Below are 26,024 nucleotides of genomic sequence, written 5' to 3'. Positions count from 1 at the left end.
GAGCCCAAAGAATCTAAACCAGTAACACGAAATCCATCACAGCATCAAAAATAGAGGAGGTAGAGGCAAAAAGTCAAGGGTAATCACGCCAAGAAATGCTAGGTCTAACACCCCCTATAGAGTAAAGGTCCAGACTTGGGTAAGGAGCCCCATGGAGACAAGAGGGGCAGCAAGAGGTTGTAATGAGTCCCCATTCAGGGCCGAAAAAACTATTATTAGTCAAAACCAATCGAATAATGTGGAAAATAGCGGCTGCTAGTCCACAACTCTGATGAAACTGGATGAGTAAAGCAAAAGAGGGAAAACTCAGTTAAACACAAGATCACGCTTCATGCAAGACCATCAGCTCGGCTTACCCCAGACACAAAGGTGTTTCCTGTTTCCGATGGAGCCAGGTCAAGGCATAAGACGTCTGCTCCATGACCATGGAAACTCTGAAGAAGCTGCCCGCTCTCGACATCCCAGAGAGCACATGTCCCATCCCCGCTGGCCGTCAGGATCTGCGAAACCAAGGATGAACAGGACAAGCGGGATTACACCTGTGAACTCTTCCATGAAGACACAAACACACACTTACAAGAAAACATTTTGTTCAATGATGAGGCGCACATGTATTTGCATAGAATGATTACCTTCATGGAAGTCTGACTTCTTAGCCAATACATACCATGGTTTCTTCTTGAAGAGTTCCGTAATCCCTATGTGTAATCTAAGATAAGCACCAGAAACCTAAAAGCCATAAAGGTTGCTTATTTACTGATGCATTTGAAACTGATGTCCAAGGCTGCAGGCCTGCGAAGGCCAATGCTGCGGTGCTGCTCTATTTGAATGAGCCCAGCGGACTCCTGATCTCAAGTCTGCCTAAGTACTTCCAATGTGCAAGGAGGCCATTAAATATTGTAAAATGAAATAGACTGGATTATTGTTAAACCAGGACATAATGCTATGAACAGTTTATTATATTGTTTTAAAATTATTAGATGAATAATTGATTCCTTTAGTTTGTAAGAAGCGCTGCACCCATGGTTTTAGATTCTGCACTGCCGGGGACATCCATGTTTTAGGATTGTACTGCAATGGTTTTAAATAAGTACAAATACAAATTTGAATCTGAATCCATAAAATCTTCCTTCTCTTCATGTTGAATTTAGTAACGACTAGTCAGCTAACATGTAATGGCGCTGGAGTAGGTGCGGCCGGTCCATTTAGGCGGAGGGGCCACGCCCCTCCACCTTTTGCCCCAGAGGAACAGTGTCTGTCAGGCTGAACAAAGGTCAGCCTGACAGACACTATTCACTTTCAGTTCAAGCAGCCAGACATGCGCATTTAGCGCAGGCTCTTGCCTGCCTGAACTGAACTTTGATGGGTTGAGAAATTCACAGCTCCTGTGGGCGTGACATCCTCAGCTTAGCAAAGGTCCATGAGACCCTCCCCTCAGTGACGAGGGGTAGCGTCACTGATTGCCTCGCATCTTGGCGCTTCAGTTTTAAGCCCTGAAGCGCCTAGGGTCGAGTGTCAATAAGTGACACATCATTACAGAGTGGGGTGGGGTCAACAGTCTCACTGACCCTATACCACTCTGTGATGACGTTGGTACTTCTGCCTTCCCTCAAAGGCAGCAATCCCAAGCCTTCTAGAACCGCTGAGGCAGTGCAGAGCTTGCTGCAGGTAAGTGTGTTTTCTTTTCTTTTCAAATTGTTTGGCCGTGTGTGCGTGCATGTATGAATGTTTGGGAAAGAGTGTTGTGAATGAATGTGTTTGTGTGTGTGTGCACGCATGTGTGAATGCATGATTGTGAGTGGTATGTGTATGTGTGCATGTGTGTGTGTCCCGTCCGCCCCCCTCCCTCCAAAACGTACCGGCCGCCCCTGCGCTGGAGGTCAGTTCCCAGGATAGGACCAGCTGCAGATAAAGAGGTGGCCACTTCAAGTCAGTAAATGGGGGCCTTTCTGCCTACACCCGAGACAGCATTCCAAAACTGTCATATAACAAATTAAGATAGTAGTAGCCATGATATCGAAACGTTATTATCACACTCAGTGTGAGCAGGGGCGTGTGGTGGCAGTCCTGTTGGCCTGCCTGGAGCTGGGGATGCAGGCAGCATGTTTCCCCAGAACAGAGCCCACAGGCAACAGGCAACAGGCACATTTTGAAAGGGCTGAATGGCCCTGACACCGGCCCTGCCCTGGTGTATGGAAGGCAGTGGGTTTCTTACAATATATGGATCAGAAGAACACTCAGACTACCTATCGATTATATTTCCAGTACTCTCACAGTCCACATAACCTCACCATATACACCAGTTCAGAACCGCCTCTTCCTGTATACTGGACCCTGGTATTCTTAAATCAGACGTGCAGTGTAAAATATACATTTTATGTCAACATTTGGAAACAGAGAGCTTCTGAAAAAGTAGTCATGGGAGATTAATTTTCTCCACTAATTGCAAAATTGGGATTCTCCCATCTAAATCAGGTCTGTTGGCACTGTATGTTACTGTCCTCAACGTCACCCAGGCTTGGCCAGCATATGTGAATCATTCACTTCATCTGCTAGCCAGTCTGTAAACCCTTACCAAGCTAAACTGACGACAAAGAGAGTGTATTATAATAGACGAGAGTAAACAGAATTAGAGCACCTTAGTTACTGCACAGGTAGCTCATACACTGGTGTTATCGCTATTCTTTCTGGAATTTTGGAGCACATTAAGAGCTATCTGATGAATCAAAGTTTGCAAATAAGGCAGGTCATCAAATCAGTACATTAGGGTAGACAAAGAATTCCGCGAGTGCTTATGTTTCAAACCATAAAGATTAAATAGTTAAGTTCACAGCAAGGTAAAATCATCAACTTTGTGCCAATCAATAAACAAATGCATTAGTTAGTATGAAGTTTAAGCCAATCAAAGTCCTATAAGACAAACTTTCATAAAGCCACCTCAAAGGAAAATTTTGTAAAATCTAGTCTCCCATAAAGAGAATTGTGTAGGAAAGTACCCTCTTTTTGACATGGTCACCCCCATTTTTTGCCTGGTACTTAATGCATCATTGACTGAAATCCACTGGGTTCCTGCAAACCAGGTCCCCAGTAACAGCATCCTTTCCCAAAAACAAGAAAAACAGCAATTGATCCACAATTGGCAAGACATTTAGCAACCTTGTAAGTCGCAAGTAAATGGTACCCCCGGTACCTAGGGCATGGGAAGGGGTGCCTAAGAGCTGCAGCATGTATTGTGTCACCCTAAGGGACCTACCACCACACTCATGCAGATTGCCATTGCAGGCTGCGTGAAATGGTGCAGACAAAAGTGAAAACACGACATGGTGTGCCATGTCCCCAGACACTGCATATTATATGTAAGTCACCCCTGCCGCAGGCCTTCCAGTCCTAAGGCAGGGTACATTATATTATCTGTGTGATCATATCTGATGAGCAGATATGTCCCCGAGTGTCTAGTTCAATTAATAAGTAGTTCAAGCAAACAGGGAAGCCATCTTAAGTAAATGTACTGGGCAGTGATCATTACGAGATCCCCAGCTACATGTTGGCTTCACTGAAACCTATGAAGTTTGGTATCACACACCTTTTCTTAATAAATCCATACAGGTGCCAGTAGTGGATTTATTAAGACATGCACACAGCGGGCACCTTAGAGATGGGCCCTGAAAACTACCAACCTCTAGTGTGCTGGCTGACTGGTCGTAACTAGCCTGCCACCACGGACACATTCCTGACCGCCTGGAGGTGAGAGCCTGTGCTCCCTGAGGTCAGAAACAATGTCTGCTCTGGCTGGAAGTGTTGTCACCTCCTCCAAGCAGGATGGCTAGTAATCAGCACATCAAGGCAAGAGGCTTCAAAGGTCTCAGCTGCCTTTGAGCTGTGACCTCGGCTTCTCCAACCCATATAGGGGAAATCCTACCCCTTGCCACGGGCCCATTCAGAACTAGGACAGGCTGGAAAATTAGCTATTCGGGAAACGTGTTCACTGTCAGTCTAGGTACATACCCCTAAGGTGGGCTACCTGAAGTGAACCCTAAAAGTAGAATCCCATTGTCTTGGTTTTTGGTGAAATAAGATACAATGGGTCAGGGGTTTTCCCACTCCCCAAAGTATCAATCTAGGAGGTGTAGGCACCCCAAAGGTGAGTAGCCCATTGGCTACTACCTTACACTCCCCTGAACGCCCCTAAATTGAGTATATAGGTGGCATCCGTGACACCAGGATCTCAGATTCAGCAGACACAAGAAGAAGAGGACAAAGAAGAGTGAAGAAACGAGAACTGAGGACCGGCTGCAGACTTTTTGGTGCCAAAACCTGCCTACCCGCACCTGTCCCGACAATTGTAACAAACCAACTCATCCTGCCGTTATGCATCTGCCAAGAACCCCGGTGGGCTGCCAGCACTTCACAAACTGCCAGCAATCTCCCTTGGAGTAGAGGAGCTACTACCCTGCAGATTTCTGGCACCAAACAGCAAAGTCCAGTCGACCGTTCTGCCGCCCGGGTTCCACCGATGCAGTAGCCATCCAGGAAGAGGTCTCAGTGCTCCAGAAGGTCAGATCCATCTCCACACCAAGTGAAAAGATGCCAGGACCAACCAGACAGCATCAATACCCGGGGCACTGGACCCCTTGCATCAACCAAAGCCTGTTTGAGTCCAGTCCAGACTCCAATGACTCCAAGATCGACTCCAAGATCCATTGAGGGACATCAGCACTACAGAGAACCACTACGAGAGTGGACCAGCTGTCCTGTTTTTGTCCCCTCACCCGCGAGACTGACAACCATGAGCACCCGTGACGCACAAGCCCAGCCCACCTAACAACTCTGCACCTGAGCGCAGCAGCCCAGATTCCAGAGAACTGGCTATGCTTTCTTGCCCCCAGGGCACTCACAAACTGATCCCCCCATTGGGAGCTCCCAGACTTATCCCCCAAGTCTCCCTCTGTAGCCTGTTTCTAGGTCCCCCCCTCTTTTGGTGTAGAGCGCAAAGCTACCAACCCACCCAGCACCTATGCACCTGGAGACTCCAGGGCAGGTAAAGACTAACTGCTACTGGTTCTGTGGACCCCTATCACCCTAAGTCCTGTATGCTGTCTCGCCTGACCCAGCGCATACGCTGGTATGGCAAGACTTTTAGTGAGGGCTGAAAAAATGCTACCAGGCCGGCCTACAGCTTGTGTGCATGTGCGCGGGTGCGCGCTTACGAGCAGAGGTGCCATATGGCTTTCCTCGTCATGCTCATTAAGCGCACGCACACAAACGCACACACAAACAGTGTACTCTCAGCCCACCGCTTGCGCGTGCAGCATTAGTATACAGGATCTTCCGGTGCTGATGTGTACTCGGAAGCTGCTTATAGCAGCTAATAAATGTCGCATACCAATGAGAGCCCGTGCTTGTGCGTGGGGGCGAGAGAGGCACTCGAGCTCCGGTTAGCACCCCTAAGCCACTTCGGGGACAAGCCCTACCGTATGCAGTCTGCGTCTGTCCCTGATCCCGTTTGCCCCCCTTTCCTCTCTCCACACTAATGAGGCTCTTAAGGTTGTTCCTGCCGCTAACCTCTCCGCGAGCCGCGCGATCTGTCAATTACAGATTTGCACGTGCCGCTAACAGTTTTCAATATTTTGCCCTTGGATTGCACAGCTTGTGTCCTGAATGGTCATTGAAGACAGCAGTCTGGGGGTAAACACCTAATCTGGGCTGAGTTGGAGTGATCACGGGCAGTAAAGGACTACTCTACATGCAGTGTGCTAATGTGCAGACCGATCGGCTAGTCCGGAACTTTGCCTTTCTGGGGTAACGTTATGGACATGTCTACTGTACCAGCCTTGTTACAGTTCTTTCACAGTCTCATCATTTCAGCACTGAAGCATTTTTCAATATTATATACAAAGAACAAAGTCATAGTTGTTGCTTATTTATCTCATGCAACAAACAACCGTTGGCAAAGCCAACAGTCCTGGCTTGTTGAAGGTGTTATGTTCCTTGTTGTATTATATATATGGATGCAATGACAGAAGCAGCAAAATACCAGACGGGCGGCACACTATGCTGAGCACAGACTTTTAGGTTAGGTGTTTTTAAGCCACGCCCTTAAATTCATCAGCCACGCCCGAGAGATCCCAAGTTTTTACATACCACTTAAAGCCCTGCTGTAACTTTTTACTCGTGACATAGGTGTACCCGCCGCTGTCACTACATTCTCCAGAATCCTATGGGGCTATTTGCTAGTATGACGAGCGGGGTGCGACCCACTTCGCACCCTGCTGTAACTTATAATTAACCAATCACATCGGTCCGATGTGGGCTGCTAAATAGTTATGAGTCTAGTCTCTCAGACAAGTATCTCGCCCATGTTTAAGTTAACCTCATTTAAAGAGGTCCTTAATGCCACCCTGGCATTCACCCTTAAACCAAATAATCAAAAACATTCAGCTGTTTATAATGGCAAGAAATTGATTCAAGTATATCAAGACATTTTATATTGCAGAATACCAGCAAACGATGCTATGTTTAGGATATAGAGTCCAAAGCTACACTGATATTAAATAATATTATATTAATCAAATTATACAGCAGAACACAAAATAGCTCACTTTTAGAGGACTACTATCTCTATAGTAATACTCAAAGTATAAATTAGCAAGAGTTTAAATGTTTTTACCTCTAATCTCAGTTTGTCATTCTTTATCAGGACTTTTTAAAAAAAAATAATGTCACTGATGTCACTGTCTAGCAGAAATTCAACAATTTAGTTGGATATGTAAAAGGTCGATCTTTTTGTTTTGTTTTCAAAGTATTTCATGATTCAATATAAACTAGAAGTTTAATAAATTGTACTGGCTTCTGGCTGGTAAGAGAGTAAAGTTCAAAAGAGTAAAGGGACACAAGTTACCAAAAAGTTTATTTCAACAGCGCCTCATCACCAGAGACCGGGCGTGGCGACCCAAATGGTAGCACACGGCTAGTGCTCGACAAACGTGTCGGTACAAGCAGGCAGCAGATGCTGCTAGAGCGAGCTTCGCCAACGACAGCAGAAAGTTCCACAAGTTATGATGCTGCCTCATTCCTAAAACTATGCCTCTCTTTGATAATGCCAAAAAGCTAAATATTGGTGACTGATGGACTGCAGGGATTGAAACCTTTGATGATTTTATTGATGTGCTGGAGAAAGCAAATGAAAAAAATATTATTGAATATCTAAAGAATTTAGCGGGTGAAGAAGACCTTAAAGAAGTGTCAAAGAAAATACCACAAGGTGATAGTGACGTACAATCAAATCAAAGAGGCATTAGACACCAAGTTCAATGCAATGCAGAATGTCGCCTGTGAAAGGTACATTTTCAGTCATGAAAGGAAGAGAGCTTGTGAAACAATGGATGAGCATGTAAAAAGACTTTATTCGCTCATCAAACATTGCAAGTTTAATGGGTTCAATGATGAAGAGGCCATGCGTCTTAGATTAATAGATAGTTATCTCTCTGATTCCATTGGATGACGAATGCTGAAAGAGACACTCTAGTTGGAGCGAGCACTCATGGCTGCCACAGTGGAAGAGCTAATCGACAAGCAGCTAACATGGAGGCCTGAATGACCCAAAATTAATCAGTGTGTGTAAAAAGTAAGTCAAAATACAAGGTAGAAGGCCATACAGTAATGTCTCCAAAGAAAAAGAAGTTGTGTTATCTATGTGGATTTTCCTTTCCACATGAAGGTAAATGTCCCGCCATTAGACAGATATGCAATGGCTGCAGAAAAGAGAACCATTTTGTAATGGTTTGCAAACCGATGGAAAGACCAAAGAGGGAGAATAACAAACATTTTGCACTGGGTTAGCGTCACAAAAGTGACACAAACCAGCGCAATTTTGTTTTTGCTATTTACTTTCCAGCGCCAAACTTGTTTGGCACTGGAAAGCACCCTCAAAGTAGTGCAAAGTAGCGCAAAGCACTACTTTGCATTACTTAACGCCAAAGGGGTATTACATGGGTTGAACATGGGCATGACCCGGCAACCACCCATGCCTTTTGATGCAAAACCATATTTACAAAGATTTGTGGACATGGTTTTGCGCCAAAAGTTAACGCCCCTTCAAAGGAGGCGCTAACAACAGAAATGCTCTCATTTCTCTGTGCTTTTCTGACTTTGCATGCGTGCTGCACTGTGCAGCATGCATACAAAGTGGGAAAAGCATTCCATCGTGTCTAGGCAGAGTATTTTGTACAAGAAGGGTACCCTTCCTGTACAAAACCTATGATAGACTTATGCACATACCCTAGTGCTATTGCGCTAAGGTGTGTGCATGGTGCATGGCCGCCAAAATCAGTGCCAGCGCAAGGCAAAGGGGAGGAGAGAACCATATCTCTGAAGATCTGGTGCTCTCCTGCTCCATCCCTGTCGTGCAACGCAGAGCAGTCTCGCAGGGGGCTGCGCTGCGAGACCTTTTTGTAAATCTCTACCCAAGTGCATCACGTTAGAAAACAAAAGGGAGGAAAGACCAAGTGTATCATGCCAAGAAAAAGAAATGGATGCTAGAACGTTCCAGACGCATCGCTCTACAGGCAAGCACAAAGCCAAGCGACCATATCAGTTGAGGCAAGTAGAAACTGAACAAGGTCGATTGTCATCAAATTCCTCATCTAAAAGTTTGTCATTGTCATGTAAGTAAGATGGATGTACGATGTTAATGTTGATTGCTGGACGATGTGCGCATGTAGAATTAGCTTGTGACAAGTCAAAGCTAGGTCACTGCCCATGATCACACTGAAAGTGAATGGCTGCCCCATACCTTTTATCATAGACAGTGGGGCATCGATGAACATTATGCCAGAGGAAAAGTACAATGAGCTGTCTCCAGTGCCCCGTTTGACCCTGTTGAAAAACAAAGTGTATACGTGGGCTGCTTTGATGCCACTGCAAAATCAAGGTTCATTCATAGAGTCTGAAAGCATAAAAGGACGAAAGTACAATCATCAATTCATGTTTTTCCAGACAGTTCATCGAGTGCATGTTTACTTAATTTCAGTACAGCTGCTGACATGGGGCTGATTTCTATAAACTACAGTTTTGATGCCTATCATGAGATAGTGAATCAGTTTCCATCCTTGTTTCATGGACTAGGAAGGTATGATAGTGCAACTGTACATAAATAAGGACATTAGTCCTATTGCTCAACAACATCGTCGAATTGTATTTCTTTTACAAGAGGCTGCTGAGAAAGAACTTGAGACACTCCTAAAACATGACATCATTGAGCAACCACTGGTTTGAAGCCATGGGCATCACTCATAGCGGTTGTAAAGAAAAAGCATAGTGGACGAGCTGTGCACATCTGCGTTGCTAAGCGAACAAGGCGACTGAAAGAGAGCGACAACTAAGTCCACACTTAGCTAACATGATTATGCAGGTGAATGGAGCTAAAGTCTTTTCCCACCTTGATTTGAACAAAGGGTATCACCAGCTCAAGCTGGAAGAAAATTGCAGGTAAATTACTAACTTTTCGACTCATGTTCGTTTATTTAGATATAAATGGCTCTAAGTTACGGAGTGTCATCAGCTGCAGAACTTTTTCAGGGTGTCATTCGTCGCATAATACAGCCAGTCACAAATGCCTTAAATTACAGTGATGACAAACTAGTTTTTGGGACCACACAAAAGGAAAATGATAAAGCTCTGTATACTTTCCAATGCACATCTCACTTTAAATGCAGCAAAGTATGAGTTTCATCACACCAGATTCAAGTTCTTTGGTTATATTTTTTCTGATGGGGGAATAACTTCAGATCCAACTAAAGTACAAGCATTGTCATCCACTTGTCCTCCACAAGATGTAACTATGCTGAGATCCTTCCTTGGTATAACCAGTTACTGTTTAAGGTATGTACGTGACTTTACCAGTTTAAGAACCCCATTTAGAAACTTAACAATGAAATGTTCCATTTCAATAGTCAAGTGAATGTGAGCCAAGCTTCAAGAGAATAAAGCATGAGAACACATACTTTGATCCCAAATTACAGGTGGAAGTCAAGGTTGTTGCAAGCCCAGTGGCGTTAGATGCCATCCTTGCCCAGAAAATCCCACTGCTCCAAGACATATTGTAGCTTATGCTAGCCGAAGTTTGTCATAGACGGAACGTGCCTATTCACATCCTGAAAAAGGAAGCCTCACTGTAGTGTGGGCTTGAGAGCATTTTCATATGTTTCTGTATGGAAAGCATTTTACAGTTGGCACCGATCACCTAACATTGCTCACCATTATCGGCAATACTAAAGCTATAGTGCCTCCTCGTGGGAGTTGTGACTGCAGGAGTATGATTATACGATTGTGCATCATTCAGGAAAAGATCAAAACCCTGCTGACTATTTCTCAAGTGTACCAATACTATGTCATGGCACTACTTCTAAAGCGGCTGATGTTTATGTTAACTTCATCGTGAAATCCAGTGCCCCTGCTGCAATATCAGTGGAACAAATCATTGCTGCCACAAGCACTGACAGAGATTTGCTAATACTCAAAGACATTGCACAACAAATGTGGTGAAAACACACTCGCCCTCTTCATGAGGACCTTGAATACCAGAAATTCAAAGACTTGCAGGAAGAACTTTCAGTTACCCCAGAAGGCATCATCTTACGAGGATCGAGGATTGTCAAACCTAAGAGTCTGAGACAACAAATTATTGAACCGTGTCATGAGGGACATCGTGGAGTTGTTGCTACTAAATGAGCTCTACGGGACAGAGTGAGGTTCCCTTATCTAGATGAAAGAGTTGAAAAAGTGTTAGAGGTATGCCATTTGTGCAACTGCTTGTTATCCAAGACAAACCTGAATCCGATAAACATGTTGGATCTTCCAAAGCATGCATGGGAGAAGATTGCTATTGATTTCTTTGGACCCCTCGACAACGGACATCATCTACTAGTAATTGTTGATGAATATTCCCATTTCCCCTTGTGGAAGATCTGTTGTCAACTAGTCATGACAGAGTCATTGAGAGATTAGAAAGTATTTTTGCAACATGGTGTGTTGCTTCGATTTTAAATCTGACAATAGCCCACCTTTCAATAGTTGAGAACTTAAAGATATTTTACTCATCTAAATGTCAAGCATCAGAAAAGCACACATCTATGGCCACAGGTGAATGGTGTGGTTGAGAGATTTATGAGCAACCTCGAGACTGTTCAGCGTGCTGCACTGGAAAAGCTTAGACTCAAATCAGTTCTTCAGTCTACGCTTCGTACATACAGGTCAACTCCCCATTCTACCACAGGTGATAACCCTGCCACCTTAATGTTTTGGAGAGCCAGAAGAACCAAACTGCCACAATTGACCAATGAAAGGTCTATTGACACTGGTAAACTGCGCACTTCTGACTCGTCTCACAAACTCAAAGTGAAGACCTATGCGGATAGACGCCGCTGTGCTTGAAGCGCTGTGTTTAAAAGAGGAGACCAAGTTATTATCAAGCAGAAACGGAAACGCAAGTCTGATGCTCCTTTCGATGCTGACCCACTGAGGGTTATGACTATTAAAGGACACATGGTGACTGCTCACCGTCCTGGGAAGTCCATTACGCAAGATTCTTCGCATTTCCTGCAACTGCCTCAACCTTCGCCAACACCAGATGTCGGAAATGAGTCTTATCCACCTGAAAATTCAGAGACCCCAATGACTGTACCAGTGTCTCTGTCACCAGTGCCAGTGATGGACACTTCACTTGTATCGCCGCAACCTCACATTACCAGATCTGGGACATTGATTCAAGCACTGAAAATACTTATTGAAGAGTTCTGATGTATATATGAATTATTGCTACTTTTTATTTAAGAAAGGGGGAGATGTAGTGTCTTGTGAGTTAGCGATGAGGTCAGCCTTTTGGTTCCTGACGGACTCCGTAGAACAGTGACGTAAGTGTTCGGGTGTGGGTAATAGAATTCATGATGTAGTGTTCAGTTAATGGTTACACTATGAGGAATAAATACATGTAATACCAAGCTCCGTGTATTGCGTAATCATTGGCATGTGCCCAGGCTCGGGAGGATGCCACAGACATGACTGCAGTTCAGCCTGCAGCCTGAATGTTTTGGATGTCTTTGGACCAGTGTTTGCGTCCAGTGTCACACAGGTTAAAGTATGAATGAGAGTAGAGATGTCCTGTTGCAGCCAGCTTAATCGTCCATGTATCTAATGCTGTCCTGCTGAGTGACTCTAGAGACAGATGGACTATGTGGTATCCAGCTTGTTTTGTTTTTGCTTCCACTCGTCGTAGCAGGCACCAGTCGTTTTCCCAGTGGGCCGGAAGGGTGGGAGCCATTTTTTGACCCTTGGGGGTGGGTGGTAGTTTTGTTACTGGGGGCTGGTTTTTGCAGCAGTGCAGCAATATCGGCTCACTGTAACACAAGCGGCAGCGGAGCTTGACACTTCTCAGTATCACCTCCCCCCCCCACCACCCACCCCCACTCGGTTGAGTGGAATTGGCAGGTCTGGATTCTGTTCCCAGTTTGTCCATGCAGGTTGGACTTGTTGAACTTTCTATTGGATTTTAGGAGGGTTGTAGTGCTGGACACGTCATGCAGCAGACCCTCCCTAGGGGCAGGGCTAACAGCTACCCCACAACACAGGTGTCCCTAGTTAGTGGCCCTTCTAACAAAAGAGGCCGGTCGCAATTGCCCTGGGCCACTTATGCACCCATTACACTTGCGTCTGTGTCATTATTTTACTTACTATGGGGGCCTAGGGCACACTACTCTAGAGTTTTCTCCGCTGATCCACTTACTCGCTCAGTTTAGCACTGAACAGAATGCATTTTCTTCTGAGTGGTGCACGGCTCCGTTCAGCGCCCACACACGTGCCTACCACTGCCCCACTTACATTATTTAACACAAATTAGCATGTAGAGCAAAAGTCAATTGGTCTTTTTGTGGGGGTTGCAGAGCACCTTGACAGAAGAAAATTACATCTTGGAGATGAAAAAAAACGATACTTTTGCACTGCCTCTGACATTTGTAGTTGACCTCACAGTGAAACTTTTAAAAGGACGTTTCCCTTCCGAGATCACTGTCTGCCATCTAGTGGCTAAGCTCGGGATCTATTTGTACAACAATTGTACGGAGCATACTTTAGCTGTAACGAGGGAATACGTAGGGGCGTTGCTTGGGCAGTAAGGTTCTGGGAGGGATGGGGTGGGTAGAGCATCAGATGTCGAAAGGGAGAGGAGAGCAGTTTAAAGGGGGAATTAAAACTCAATATTTTTAAAATAAATTATTTTTAAGACCTTTAAAACAGAGACAAGTGTATGTTTGTATGTACAAATTCAAGTGGCCGTCCTCCGCTGAGGTGGAGGAGCTTTGTCCCACTGCTTTTAGCAGGGGAATTGTAGGAACTATAAAATTAAAATAACTAGAAATTATTATCATTTTATTTGTTTCTGCGTTTTTGCGGGGCGGGGCTGCTCTACTCTCAGCAGGGGAAGGAGTGGTGGCACTTTGTAAAGTGCGCGTGAATATTTGACCGGCCCTCTCGGGCCAACCAAAACAGTCATGCACACTTACAGCCTGCATAAAGAACATGCCCAGGCCCCCATTCTCCATCTGAGCGCCAAACCACGGCGCTCAGACCAATCACAATGCTACATTGCAGCGTTGTGATTGGTCAGGGGAGCCTGGCTGCTTATCAGTCACAAAGCTGCATTGCAATGTTGTAATCGGTAAGGGGACCCTGGCTGCTTCCTCTACCAGCAGGAGCGGAGGGATGAGGAAGTCGTGGAGATAGGCAAGGAGGTAAGTTTTCTGGTTTTTATCTTTATGGCCTCCCGCCCCGCCAACCCATATTCATGCCAGCCGCTACTGAAAAATCCCAAGCAAAATCCAACTAACACCTCACATTACCCGACTTAAAGCACCTGCGCCCGACTATTTACTATAGATTACATTTATTAGGGGGGTGTAACACCCTAGTCCGCCCTACCCCCAATCCCCCTTAGAAACTATGCAGAGCTTTACCAGCTAACACAGAACAATGCAACTTTCCCTATGCTGGCCCCCTCCCAACCCCCTTGCCTCCCAGGCGGGCAACTAGAGCCAAATTTCGGGGGGGGCTGAAAAAGATTTCGGGGGGGGGCCCTAAGTCTTCCAGCCATAGGCAGAGTGTCTGTAAGAAGGGGCGAAAACGCAACAAAAGCCTCATTAACGTGTAAATGGTCTTTTAAAGACCCGTGAAGTACTCAGGTGCGGCTGCAATTAGACGGACGCCAGCCCGCGAGGCTGTCTCAGCCCGGCTGACACACATGACGGGGGGAACTGAAGCCCGGTGAGCCCAATGGGTGTTGCGCGCCTGTTGCCTCCCCCACTGGGTAAACATGTCCACCCCAAACGAAACGATGTTTCCCCATGAACATGCAGCCAATTGGCCACTTCCCTCCAGTAACTAAACTATCAGTTCAACTGCAACCTACTGTAGCAATCACAATCCTAAACCTGTGCTAAGAATCTCACACCAGAAAAGTGTAGAGTACCAGTGCACCGTCTGACCAACGGGACAAAGCTCTCCCCTGCAGCAGATAGCAGAACTCCCCGGTGTCCCTATCTCACTAGAAGAGTGCACCCTGTCCTGAAGGGGCGAGGATATGTACTGTCCACTCTCTGAAACCATCAGTGGTTGCCCCTTGCTGTGAGGAGTGTAGTTTATATCTCCCTGTAGCTCCCCTCAATAGATCTACAGGTACAATGCGTCTATAGTGCGTACAGGTGTTCCCACTGCCGATTCCTCCCCCAGGGCATCTGGTTGGCCACCCTACTGTACTTCAGCCTGGGGGCTCAATCTGTTTCTCATCAAACCACACCTGCGTCTTTCCTCTCAGCCACTTTGGTGTATTGCGGCTTCTGCGGTCTTCTCTCTGATGGTTTCCAGTCTGCTCTCTGTGTTTCAGGTCCTTCAGCCAGTCCCACAGGCCTGATCATTAATGGTGGGGCAGCGAATACAGTCTCCGACTAGGGGGCGACTAGTGCCATTGTTTCTCTTTCACAGAGAACTTTTTGTCCTGCCTAAAAGATAAACGTCTGCATTGGGATCAGCAATTTTCTTTTTCTTCTGAGCCCCACAAACGCTTCTAACAGGACCTTCTCTTAGGCAATCACTTGCTCACACCTACATAGCCTGATTCAAGCGTGTTCCTTGTCCATCAACTGAGGGAGGTGACAGCGAAGCAGTCCTTTTAGAGTTGCCCTAGAGGGAAGCAACATCGTGAAAGTGAGACAATGTTTTCAAGTATATCTCACAGCAATCTAAAGGGTGGGGATTTCCCTCCACTAGAGAACCAGGGACTGGGGAAAAAGAGGAAAATTATTCTGCTTGTTATTACTGGCCTACCACAGATTCAGAACAAAATTATGATCAAGTTTCAAGATCATCAGGCGAGGAGGTACAGAAATGAGTGCCCCCGTTATACTTGACTTCATCCACGTGTTTAATCATTGTAACGACTGAGGCCAACATGCAATATTCCCTAAACACTGATTCAACATGATTTCTCACATTTGCAGTGCTGTCCTGTTGAGTCAGTCAATTTAATGACAGTTTTCAATACTGGATTTTCTGTCTTTGTCAGCCAAGTAAAGAAGCAGCCATTGTCACATATCCTGAATTCAGGAATATCTGTGTTGCCACCTTGGAAAATCTCAGCCTGCTCAGAGGGGCAGACTGCTTCAAACAACTTTCTCTTCACATTCCTATACTCAACTCACATGTGTAGAGGCTATTAGATCATCATTCTTCTCTCTGACCCTCCCAAACATTAGAGGCTCACACAAAATTTTAATGAGGGTTTTAGAAGTAACCTAAGCGTGGACAACAAGCCATCTCCCAGAATGCAGCATTTGGAAAGGTGTAGTGCACTACAGAGGCCCCCACACACAAGTCCTTAAACTGCTTATCTTTGGGAAAGGAAGATGACTGCAGGCTTCTGCACATTTTGCCATAATCTCTCGGTTCCCTGGGATACCTGCTTCCCATCATTCCAAACACTTTATTTACCCCAGCAGGGTGGACAAGCTTGCATTCATCCAGGAAGTGGTTTGCCTTCTCTTTCAAAGTGAGCTTGCACGGAGGTTTATTCTCTGCTGTTTGGTGCACTAAGAGTGAGGAGTTTTGGAAACACACCCATCTTCTTTGTATACGGAAATGCAGAAATGCAGCTCCTTCTTCAGATAATACACTGAAGTGAGAGTCACAAAGCAGAACTGTATCATTGTAATCGAGGCAAACTGGTGGAATATAACTATCTGAGGTTTATTTTAGTTTTTTGGACGACATGTTTTCTACTAATAGGATTCTTTCCTACAGAATGTGAAAAACACATTAGTAAAGGCTATAGAAAAACACTAAAACAAATTTGAGAGTCGCAGTTCAAAATCTTTCAATTGTTCTGCAAGGTAAGGACATTCTCCTAACTTACACCATACCACCAGGAAAATAGATACACATGATCCTAGCCCTGAGCAGGAAACCCTGTTGCCTTTCCACAGCATTGGGAAGGGCTTAAGATAACTTTAAAGTTGAATCAATAGTAGTTGCTTAGTTTTGATTATTGTTTTATTATTTACTCATTATCCTTTCATTAGTCCATGGGAAGAGTTACCTTAGGAATATGACGTCAGTTTGAGCTGTGGGATGGATCATGCTGGACAATTCATCTGTAGCTTCAGGACTTGTTTAAGCTGCATACTGCCTTTGCACAGGCGTTAAGTAAGATTTCCTTAAAGCAAAACAAATGAGTTGCGATGAATAGTCCGGAGTACACTTCACACTGCGCGTGAATTCCTGAAACAGACCTTTGCTTACTCGCCCGCTGTGCTTTGACCAGAGATGTCCAGTTGGCACAGTCTGCCTTTGGAAAGATCAGAGGCCCAGAAGTTTGCCTTTTAATTGCACATATCTTGTTATCCCTGCATGGAGTACACTGTCTTTAAGTATTTGTATACCTTTCTGTACCTGACTCTATCTGTTGTCCCTGCCATCAACGGTGGGTTCTCTTTCAGTTCAGTGCTCAGACTGTCCTGAAGCCTGATCCTTGGTGTACAAAGGCGCTTACATGGCGCAGCATAGGTGAGTGTGTTAAAAAATGAGTGCAGTAAAACACAGCAGGCATCAGGGAATGGAGGCAAAACAGTGGTGAGTCCCACGATGAGCTGGGGAAAGCAGGAGCTCTGTACTCTTGTGTTTGGGTGGGAAGAAGAATGCTGGTCACTGTGTTCGGCAATCGGCCAGAGAGAGCGCGATGACAGCTCAACAAGGAGTATAAGGTAGAGTTGCAAGGGGGGCCACAGAGGAGAAGACCACACATGTCTTTGAACCTCTTTCTATGAAATTGAATGTGGAGGTTTGCACCAAGCTGCAAGATGGATCAGCTGAAGAACATGGCAGACAGAATCAAGTCGGTCTTACTGGGAAGTGCCTGAAAGATGCAGCTCGCACGGCAGTCGTTCGCTAGAAGATGGAGCCCAGCAGAACCTTAGTCTTCCTTTATTGTTCAAACGTTATACATATATCTTCGGAGCGGGTTCACCACATCTCTGCTCTTCCTTTGATACTGGTTCTCCTTAAGGATGGAGCAGGCTTTCATTACTGTTCTTTGCCCCTTTGTCTCCATTCATGAGTTATTTGCCTTGATCCTGGCACTTTTTGCCGCCCAATGAATTTCAACATTTCTCTCTTTACAATTATTAATTCTGCTTTGTACATTATATTTTGGCACACAATGTCAAAGTTTCTAGAGGGATTCCATTTTTTTAATTCTGCCGTTTATTAGGACATTAAACATGGGGTTGTGTTCCTCTGGCCTTCCCGTTCAACCCTTGCTTCTTCCTTTAACTACCTATCTGGCTCTCACATAATTTTATGTCACAATATGGATAGCAGTTTACTTTCAAGCTGCCCTTTCTGCTCTCAAACACCTGTTTGCCAGTAGTGCGTGTACGCAATTAATTTTCTGAATTCGGAGGCTTTCAGAACAATTTTTCAAATTTACAACAAATTTACAGAAAACAGATCTGAACACTAAAACTACTGCAAAACAATTAAATAGCACTGTATTGTGGTGGACTTCCTCCAATGCGCTGCCTCAGATTGGCACATTCACAGAAAATTCAACAATAATTTCAAAATTCAATAAATACTGATACTTCACTTCTTAACATGAATAGATCACTAACATCCTATTGCCATAACTGCTATGGAATCAACGAAATTGGGGCCTCTGCGATTCAACGCTTTAAATTGTGTCAGAGGAGGCAAGGATCATTTGTATGAATTGGAGACAGTGGAGTAGGAAGTGGAGAAAGTCATCAAAATGGCAAGGTTGAATTCAAAGAAATTTAAAAAATAGACTGTGGGTTAGTAATGAGCTGAAAACGAATAAAAATCTAGTATGTAAACTTCATGTTGTGCATCACTGGTCTAAAGCTTATAATACATTTAGCATAGTAGAGCCGTTGTTCCTACACTTTTTAAAGGAATTTTCATTAAAGAGCAAGATGTACTATTTACTGATCGCAAAAAACTGGTCGCAATTTGCGTGCAGTGTTTTTGTAAACCAGTAAAAAATGCACGAACAATCAAAGTACTAACAGGTCAGTTTGTAAAATTCCTGTTCGAAGTGTGTTGTAATCAGGGCCGGATTGGGCACCGAAACCGGCCCTGGCAAACTGCTCAGACAGGCCCCCTGGAAGGCAGGGGGTGCGGCGGAGCTGTTTGCTCGGGCCGGCTTATGTCGCTTTTTTTTTACAGGGGGCTGATATTGAGGGCCCCTGGTATCAAAAACGGCCCCCAGGGGCCCAAAACTGGCCCCCACCCTGGCGGCCCACCGGGGAAAAGACCCGGTGCCCGCTACGGCCAGTCCGGCTCTGGTTATAATCCGACCTGCCTCATGAATATTAATGAGATAAGTTGCAAATTACAACTTACTTTGTTGGAGGTCATGGCAGGTATGGCAGCACTAGGTTCGACAAACCACCATGTCCGTGTTTGCTTCTCAATAAAGTAAACTTCTTATTTTCAAACATGCGGCCTGTTTTTCATAAAGGAAACAGCGCTACATTAAAAGAAAGGTTTACGTTTATGTTTGTTTCAGAGTTAGCAATTGGCGAATGGGCTACCACTCCGATTCGGTAGATGGTAACTTTGCAATGATTTGCAATTGGGTCTCGGTTGTAAAACATTGGGATTATGAAACTATTTAGAACATCTGAATACAAGCCGGCAGCACCTGTGGTGGAGATATAAAAGGCCCAAGTTAGGGGGGCTACACTATATGAGGCAGAGCTTTGGGGGCACTGTTCTACCTCTGATCTCGTCAAGCTGGAAAACAATTTCATGAGACAGTTTATAGGCCTTCCACGTAGTACACCACTAGTTCCCCTTCGTCTGGATTTGGGCATGAGGCCAATTGACGAAGAGATTGCCCTTAGGCCTCTGATATTTTGGCACCGGGTATGGGTAACCCCAGAGTTCTCATCCTTTAGAGCCGAGCTAAAGGAGCTTTTGCCAAGATTAAATTCCAGTAAATTGCTGTGGCTGGCCCACATCAGGAATCTTTCTGCTAGACTTGGTAGGCCTGAGCTATGGTTATCACCAGAGCTCTCTTGTGCCTTGACATCTAGGCTGGATATCGTAAATCTATACAGGCAATCCAACCTTTTTTCCCAATAAGAAAGTGCCAAAGAGGGCAGGCTGACAATGGAGTTTTTACAAATCAAAGAGGTATATTAAAAAGAATCCTTTTTGGATGTAATCTACCCTCCTTTGGCTAGGAAACTGTATTTACAGTTTAGATTTGGGAATTTACCACTGGCAGTGCACACCAGCCTATGGGCCCCTGAGAACTCGAGTGTGTGTCCTGTATGTAAATCAACGGCCGAGATTGAAACCCATGTTCTGTTTTTCTGCCCTGCATATGTTCTGCCCCGTAAATGTTGGATTATTCAAATATGTAAAAACCTTGGGTTTGTTCGTTGTCAAGAGGCCCACAGAGTGCTTAAATATGATACTGATCTTCCAATTGTATTTGCCGTTTCGCATTTTTTAAATGCCATGTGGCATATAAGCAGAGGGTTTTTTAAGTGATTACAGGGGAGGATCACATGACTAAAATCACTATAAGTAACTTTCTGTGTGCTTTTTAAATTAAGTTTTAACAACTTTTCTAAAATTTGGCATATGTGTTTTAATGTTTGCTTTTATGAATTTTAAATCGTCGCGTAGATGTCCGCCCCTATATGAATGTAAGGGTTACAAATATTGATCAGTTTGTGTAAATACTTGTGGTCTTTTATCTGTTAAGGCACTTTTATGGCTCGAGCGGCCGAAATAAAGTTATTTTGATTGAAAACATTGAAATACTGCATGTAGAATCATTATTTGCAAGGGATGCATATGGCACCTAACTTCCAGAAACCAAATCAGAATGGGGTCACAGTCCCATTTTAGGACTTTGTAAACATTTACAGATCCCTAAAATAAGATTAGCACTTTTGCTCCATATCGGAATGTTTGTGAAAACAAAGATCACTCACAGTGACAGGAAACTAAAGTACTTTGCTAAAAAACAAATGGCTTTCAGGTTATTGGCAAACTCTCTTGCGTCCAAAATCACCTCTCGAGAAAACAAACCTGCATTCAGGCAAAAAACATGCTTCCACCCGACCGGCTTATGAACTGGAAGAACTTAATTCAGCATCAATTTGTTGACAGAAACCCATTTGCTGTTACAATGACTTTGTGTCCACTTTATCATCTCACTCTGAGGATATAGAGCACGCTCTGTCCATCAAAGAAGGTTTAGACCGAATCACGTCCATCCCTACACGTTGTAACACATCCTGGGAATGTTTAAACTGAGGCATCACTATACAAAACCAGCAACCTCAACATGCCATTCTGAAACAAAATAGCAAACGTACAATTTAACCAACAAATACAATCATATCACAGACCACAGCGTTTATGACGAATTTAGAAAATAGACAAATATTTCTACACAAACTTGTGCACTGGCTAGTTGTTTTCCACTTATTGATGTTATCTTTTTGCCTCACACAGAAAAATATAAAAGTGCCTTTACCTGCATATCCGAATTAGTGAAACTACAAGCAGATAAGTAGTTTGTGTGCATTGCAACTGATTTCTTCTTGGACGCCATATTTTCATTTTTGTCAAATGTCAATGGATAAACGGAGCACTTATTGTCCAGGCCCCTAAACAAGTAGACACAAGAATAGGATAGTCAATGCAAGAATGTAGTTTATGAGCAAGCTATTAAGGAGAATATAATCTAAACATTCAAAAATATCCCTTATTAAAATTTCCACCGATTTATTTGCTCTTTCTGTTGAGTGTCCCTCGTATTTTTTTCATTTTATTAGGATCTCAGGTTTGCCCCAATGTGGCATTAAGTAAAAGACACACAATTGATGGACGGAATGCAGAACAAATCGAAACATTCACCCCCAGTCAAGGGATCTGGGTTAAATCCATCATTCTTTTGCTCACCATGTCACCCCAGTTAAGGCAAAAAAGCAAATGCAATACGTGTAATGCAAGGAGAAAAGAAAAGTGAAAAACGAACAAAAACTTAACAGTCAGGGCAGGGCACTTTTACAAAAAGGGTATGATGGAGCAATGTCAATGTGCATCTTCATGTGCCCAAGCTACTGCTGCAGATTATTACCTCTAGTAGCGATTGGTGCACTTGGTATATATTTCCTTTAGTGGAGTCCAACATTAACACACTTCTATTTCCAGTTAGTGCCCTTTGGAAAGTCCATGTCCTGGAAATTACTGCCCTTTGTAAAACAAAGGCAGAGGTACCATGCTACATCCAGGCCTTCATACTGCCACCACCCCACAATTTTCTCACCCCAATGTGTGACATCATTATTTGCTAAATAATACACAGCTGGTCGTGCCATGGCAAAGGATGGCACAGGGGAGGAAGGGCACACTACACCATGGTGGTGAAACTAACATCACACTGATGTCTCTGTTCATACTGACACATCTGCATGCCCTGCTAGGCCACAATAGTGCCTCAGGGAGGCATCATGATCCTGGAGAATACATAGGGGCTTCCAAGCATGAACTGAACATGCCCTTGGTATAGGCAAGGGAATCACAGTGGATTGTCCAGAACCGAGGGGCTTCAGAGGCACTCAGCTAATTCCAAGAACTCCCTTCACCAGGATGTACCGACACCCCTAGCAAATGGGGAATCTCGGTGATTCCCTTGGCGAGAAAATGCTCAGGACCATTACTTCCTATTTTGTTTCTGGTGATGACAATATAGGACTTGTAGAAAAGTGCCCCTTTTTGACATGGTCAGCCCCACTTTTGGCTGGTATCTGATGCAATTTAGCTATCCTGGTCCCCAATGCCAGATCTTTCCCTTTAGTGTAGAGATTACTGTTTCTCCTGTCTGCCTATGTTTGTTCTATATGGGAGACATTATCTTAATGAAAATTTCCCCTTTGGCAATAGCCATTTTCTTTTTAACAACACTCCATGTGGTGCACAGAAATAAAAAAAATACTTCTGGGAATGTCGCTCACTTTTGAGTTTGGCTACGGACAACCATAGCTTATTGTAAGACTGCATGTTATCAATTCTTCAAAAAAGTACTATGGTAGCTCATCGAGTGAGAGGTTGGACTTTGGGTGGTCCCGCTTCAATTAATTTGATTTAATGTTTTTGTGTGGTTTGTCAGGTTTGTCACCACCTAGATGGGAAGTCCATCAAGGCCATGGTATTTCGAGGATGGTTACATGTTCCCATTTGGGTTTGGTGATGGGACCTCAAGTAGTCCTTTTGTTAGATTGAAATTGTGACATGTAGTTGGTAAGTGAGACCCAAAGTGTGTTCTTTGATGAATTTACTTTACTGCTGCAACAATATTTCAATTGCTTATTTATGTTTGTGTTTTTTATTTAGGAAGTGCATGCAGTCTGGATGCTTTTAACCTATTGTATAGATACAGTCCTATGCAAAGATCACCCTTGTGCATTCTATTGTTTCATTGTGATGTTATGAGAACATGCTATTGTATTTGCATCTTTTTTGTTCACAAACCACAGGTGTGCATAGACACCAGCTTTCTTGAAGAAGTAATGAAAATACTGTCTCTTTGCCAAAAGTATTAATTTAATCATGGCTTTTAAGTTCTGCACTTACAATAAAGCTTCTCCTTAGGACACCTTTTCATAACACTGTTCTTTGAGAGTACAGCGTAACTCTGCTAATAGAGTTGTCAAACCGAGGGACTTATTGCTGCTTGTTTACAATCAGTTACTCATTATGTAATGTCCAATGCTACTTTCATGAGTTTTGAACATTCTTCAACAATTTTTGTAGGCTATGCTATTGTTACCGTTGCAATGGGGCTCTGCCCATTTAGTGCACCTGGATTTTTTACTTTTCGATCACCCTATTATGGACTATTTACTGTGAGTCCCACTACATGTGTCTCACCCACAGTAATCATATAGCAAACAGACTGCGCATGTTTACCACCATTGTCTGCATTTTTATGATGGGGCCACTGCGGCACAGCAAGGGTAAGGGACACCTGGCTGGTTACACATGAACCCATGTTCACATGCCTGTGCACATGTATGTGAGCTACGCGTGGGAGACTCCTGTTGTGCGCAGCCTGGTAACTGCGCACGTGTAACCTGGCACAATGGGGACTCTGCAGGATTAGATATTCACCTGAGATAGGCCTTATAATGTTAGTGTTGCACTAATATGGAAAGCACTTTTGCTGTGCTGGCCCTGGCAGTGACGTCAGCGAGCGGGCAGAACTGAGACCCCAGGAGAAGTTGTGACAAGTGACTCCTGTATGATGCCATTTTTGACTGTCCCAGCATGCTGTGCAGGAGGGTTGGAATTGGGTGGAGAGGTGAAGTAGCACCCTAGGATTGGCCAGGGGTGCCTGACTTCTAGAACTTTCCTCCTCCCCTATAAAAACTCTTGGGAGAGCCTCTATCTTGCCTTTGTATTTTTCATCACTTCACTTCTGGATCCTGGGACCGCCCTAGGAGAACTGGAAGGAAGAACCCCCGATCTCCCACAAAGGACTGAGGACTCTGCCCAAGGACCAGTGGATCTCCCCAAAGGCCAGTGAGGCTGGTAACCTTACATCCCCTGAGGACCAGTTGGGGGAAAGCCCTGGACTTTTGCGCCCAAAAACCAAAATCAGATGGACAGCTGGTGGGAGAAGCCAGGAGAACCAGTTCCGTGAGAACTGTACCGTTGTGGAGGTGAGGAGGGTTGCTGCTCTGCTGGCCCGCGAACATTACCCAAAGGTGTCAGAGCACTATACAAAAGAGCCAGTTGCGTTACATAAGGACTTTGGATAACATAAGTTACATAAGAGATACAAACAGAAAACAAATTGCAAATATACAAGTGGAGTGAAAGGAGGGAAAAATTGCAAATGTACAAGTTGTAAAGTCACTCAAGGAAGAGATACAAACAGATAACCTCTAAAATCACGTAGGAGAGGTAGTAAGTACAAAGGCCTACTACATATACTAGTGGTTAGAGTTATATATACAAGTGGAGTGAAAGGAGGGAAAAATTGCAAATGTACAAGTTGTAAAGTCACTCAAGGAAGAGATACAAACAGATAAACTCTAAAATCACATAGGAATGGTAGTAAGAACAAAGGTCTACTACATATACTAGTGGTTAGAGTTATATATAAATACAAATAGCAAATTCACTCAGGATTACATTTTAACAGCGATTAGGCGTAGACATGTATATATTACATATTTACAGAGCAGGAACCAACGGAGTCAGATTTAGGGTATTTTTTAAGTCTGGTGTCCACTGACCTTTTATCAGCAACAAAGTGCATGCAGCTCTTCTGCCGCCTTTAACTTTATCCCTGGGGTGGGCTAGGGCATGAGGTAGGCGCAAGGTTTAATCCTCTGGGGGAAAGTGTGCGGGGACCCCATCTCATAGGCTGTTTTTACTAAAAATGGGGGCCGGGACCCCACCCGGGCCCTCCAAAGCAAGAGCGGATGGGGGAGTGCCATCACCCCCCCGCCCCATGGCAGTGGCCTCACCCCGGCTCACCGCAGGAGGCAGCATCCTGCCCTGTCTACTCCAGCGGCCGCACAAGGAAGTGTGGGCTGTGTGGGAGCCAGTGGTGCAGCCAGGGCTGAGCTTCTTGAGCTGCCCCCAATGAAATGGAGACATAGGGGTGCCCAAGTGGGACCAGGCACTCCCCAAAAAAGAAGCAAAGACAAAAGAAAAGCTACGAAGCTCAGCGAGAGTCACTGCTAAAATATTCACTGCTTCCGAAGGAGCACCTCATAATGCCCTGCTGGGCCCGATCACTGTACACTGTTTTAGCACTAATTTAGATGTTTCTTCCATTGTGGTGGCCCCAGGATGGCGGGGACACCACAAACCAACTTAGGAAGTGCACTGCCTTACCCCAAATTAAACTTGAGAAGTCCCCACCATAAGTTGGGTGGGCCTCAGAACCACTAACCTCCCCATGATTTCCAATATATAGTTTGCTCTACAGCTGGGAGTGATATACCCTCTAGAGGTTATATATATGGTTAAAGTCAATATGGCCTGAATGTGGTTAAAGAAAATATATGCTATGAAGAGCTCTCTAGGGGCCACGTGTATGGTTGCAATGCAATGTCATTACAATATGATGCCCTCTAGGGCCTGCTTTTATATTTGCTGCTTGATAGTTGAAAATGTATTAAAATACAAAAACACAGGTTTTCTCATTAGAGATGCTTGATTGGTTCCCCATAAGGATAAAAATGATTACTGCTCACAACATATATATATATATATATATATATATATATATATATATTATCTACTGGCGGTCGCCAGTAGATAGTTATAGTTAGGACCCTGTTTCCATAGGAAATCCGCAACATTCTATTTGGAATAACTTTGGCGCCGGTCGATGAATCCTCGCGAAATTTTCAAAATAGGTGGGG

The 26,024-nt window shown here is 44.4% G+C and overlaps 1 protein-coding gene across 1 annotated transcript in view; it reads right to left on the bottom strand.

Moving 5' to 3' along the window:
* GNB5 (G protein subunit beta 5) overlaps positions 1 to 26,024 on the bottom strand; it is a 322,810-nt gene that overhangs the window by 156,344 nt on the left and 140,442 nt on the right. Inside the window, exons 7-8 of the mRNA XM_085644176.1 lie at positions 21,116 to 21,248; positions 357 to 500 (exon numbers count right to left, since the gene is read on the bottom strand). Of these exons, the coding sequence (XP_085500302.1) occupies positions 357 to 500; positions 21,116 to 21,248 (277 nt within the window). The remainder of the gene's footprint in view (positions 1 to 356; positions 501 to 21,115; positions 21,249 to 26,024) is intronic.

The sequence above is a fragment of the Triturus cristatus genome, chromosome 3_1 (genome assembly GCF_964204655.1).
Source record: "Triturus cristatus chromosome 3_1, aTriCri1.1, whole genome shotgun sequence".
Lineage (NCBI taxonomy): Eukaryota > Metazoa > Chordata > Amphibia > Caudata > Salamandridae > Triturus > Triturus cristatus.
The sequence above is the reverse complement of the archived record's forward strand: the minus strand, read 5'-3'. Positions and strand labels throughout refer to the sequence as shown.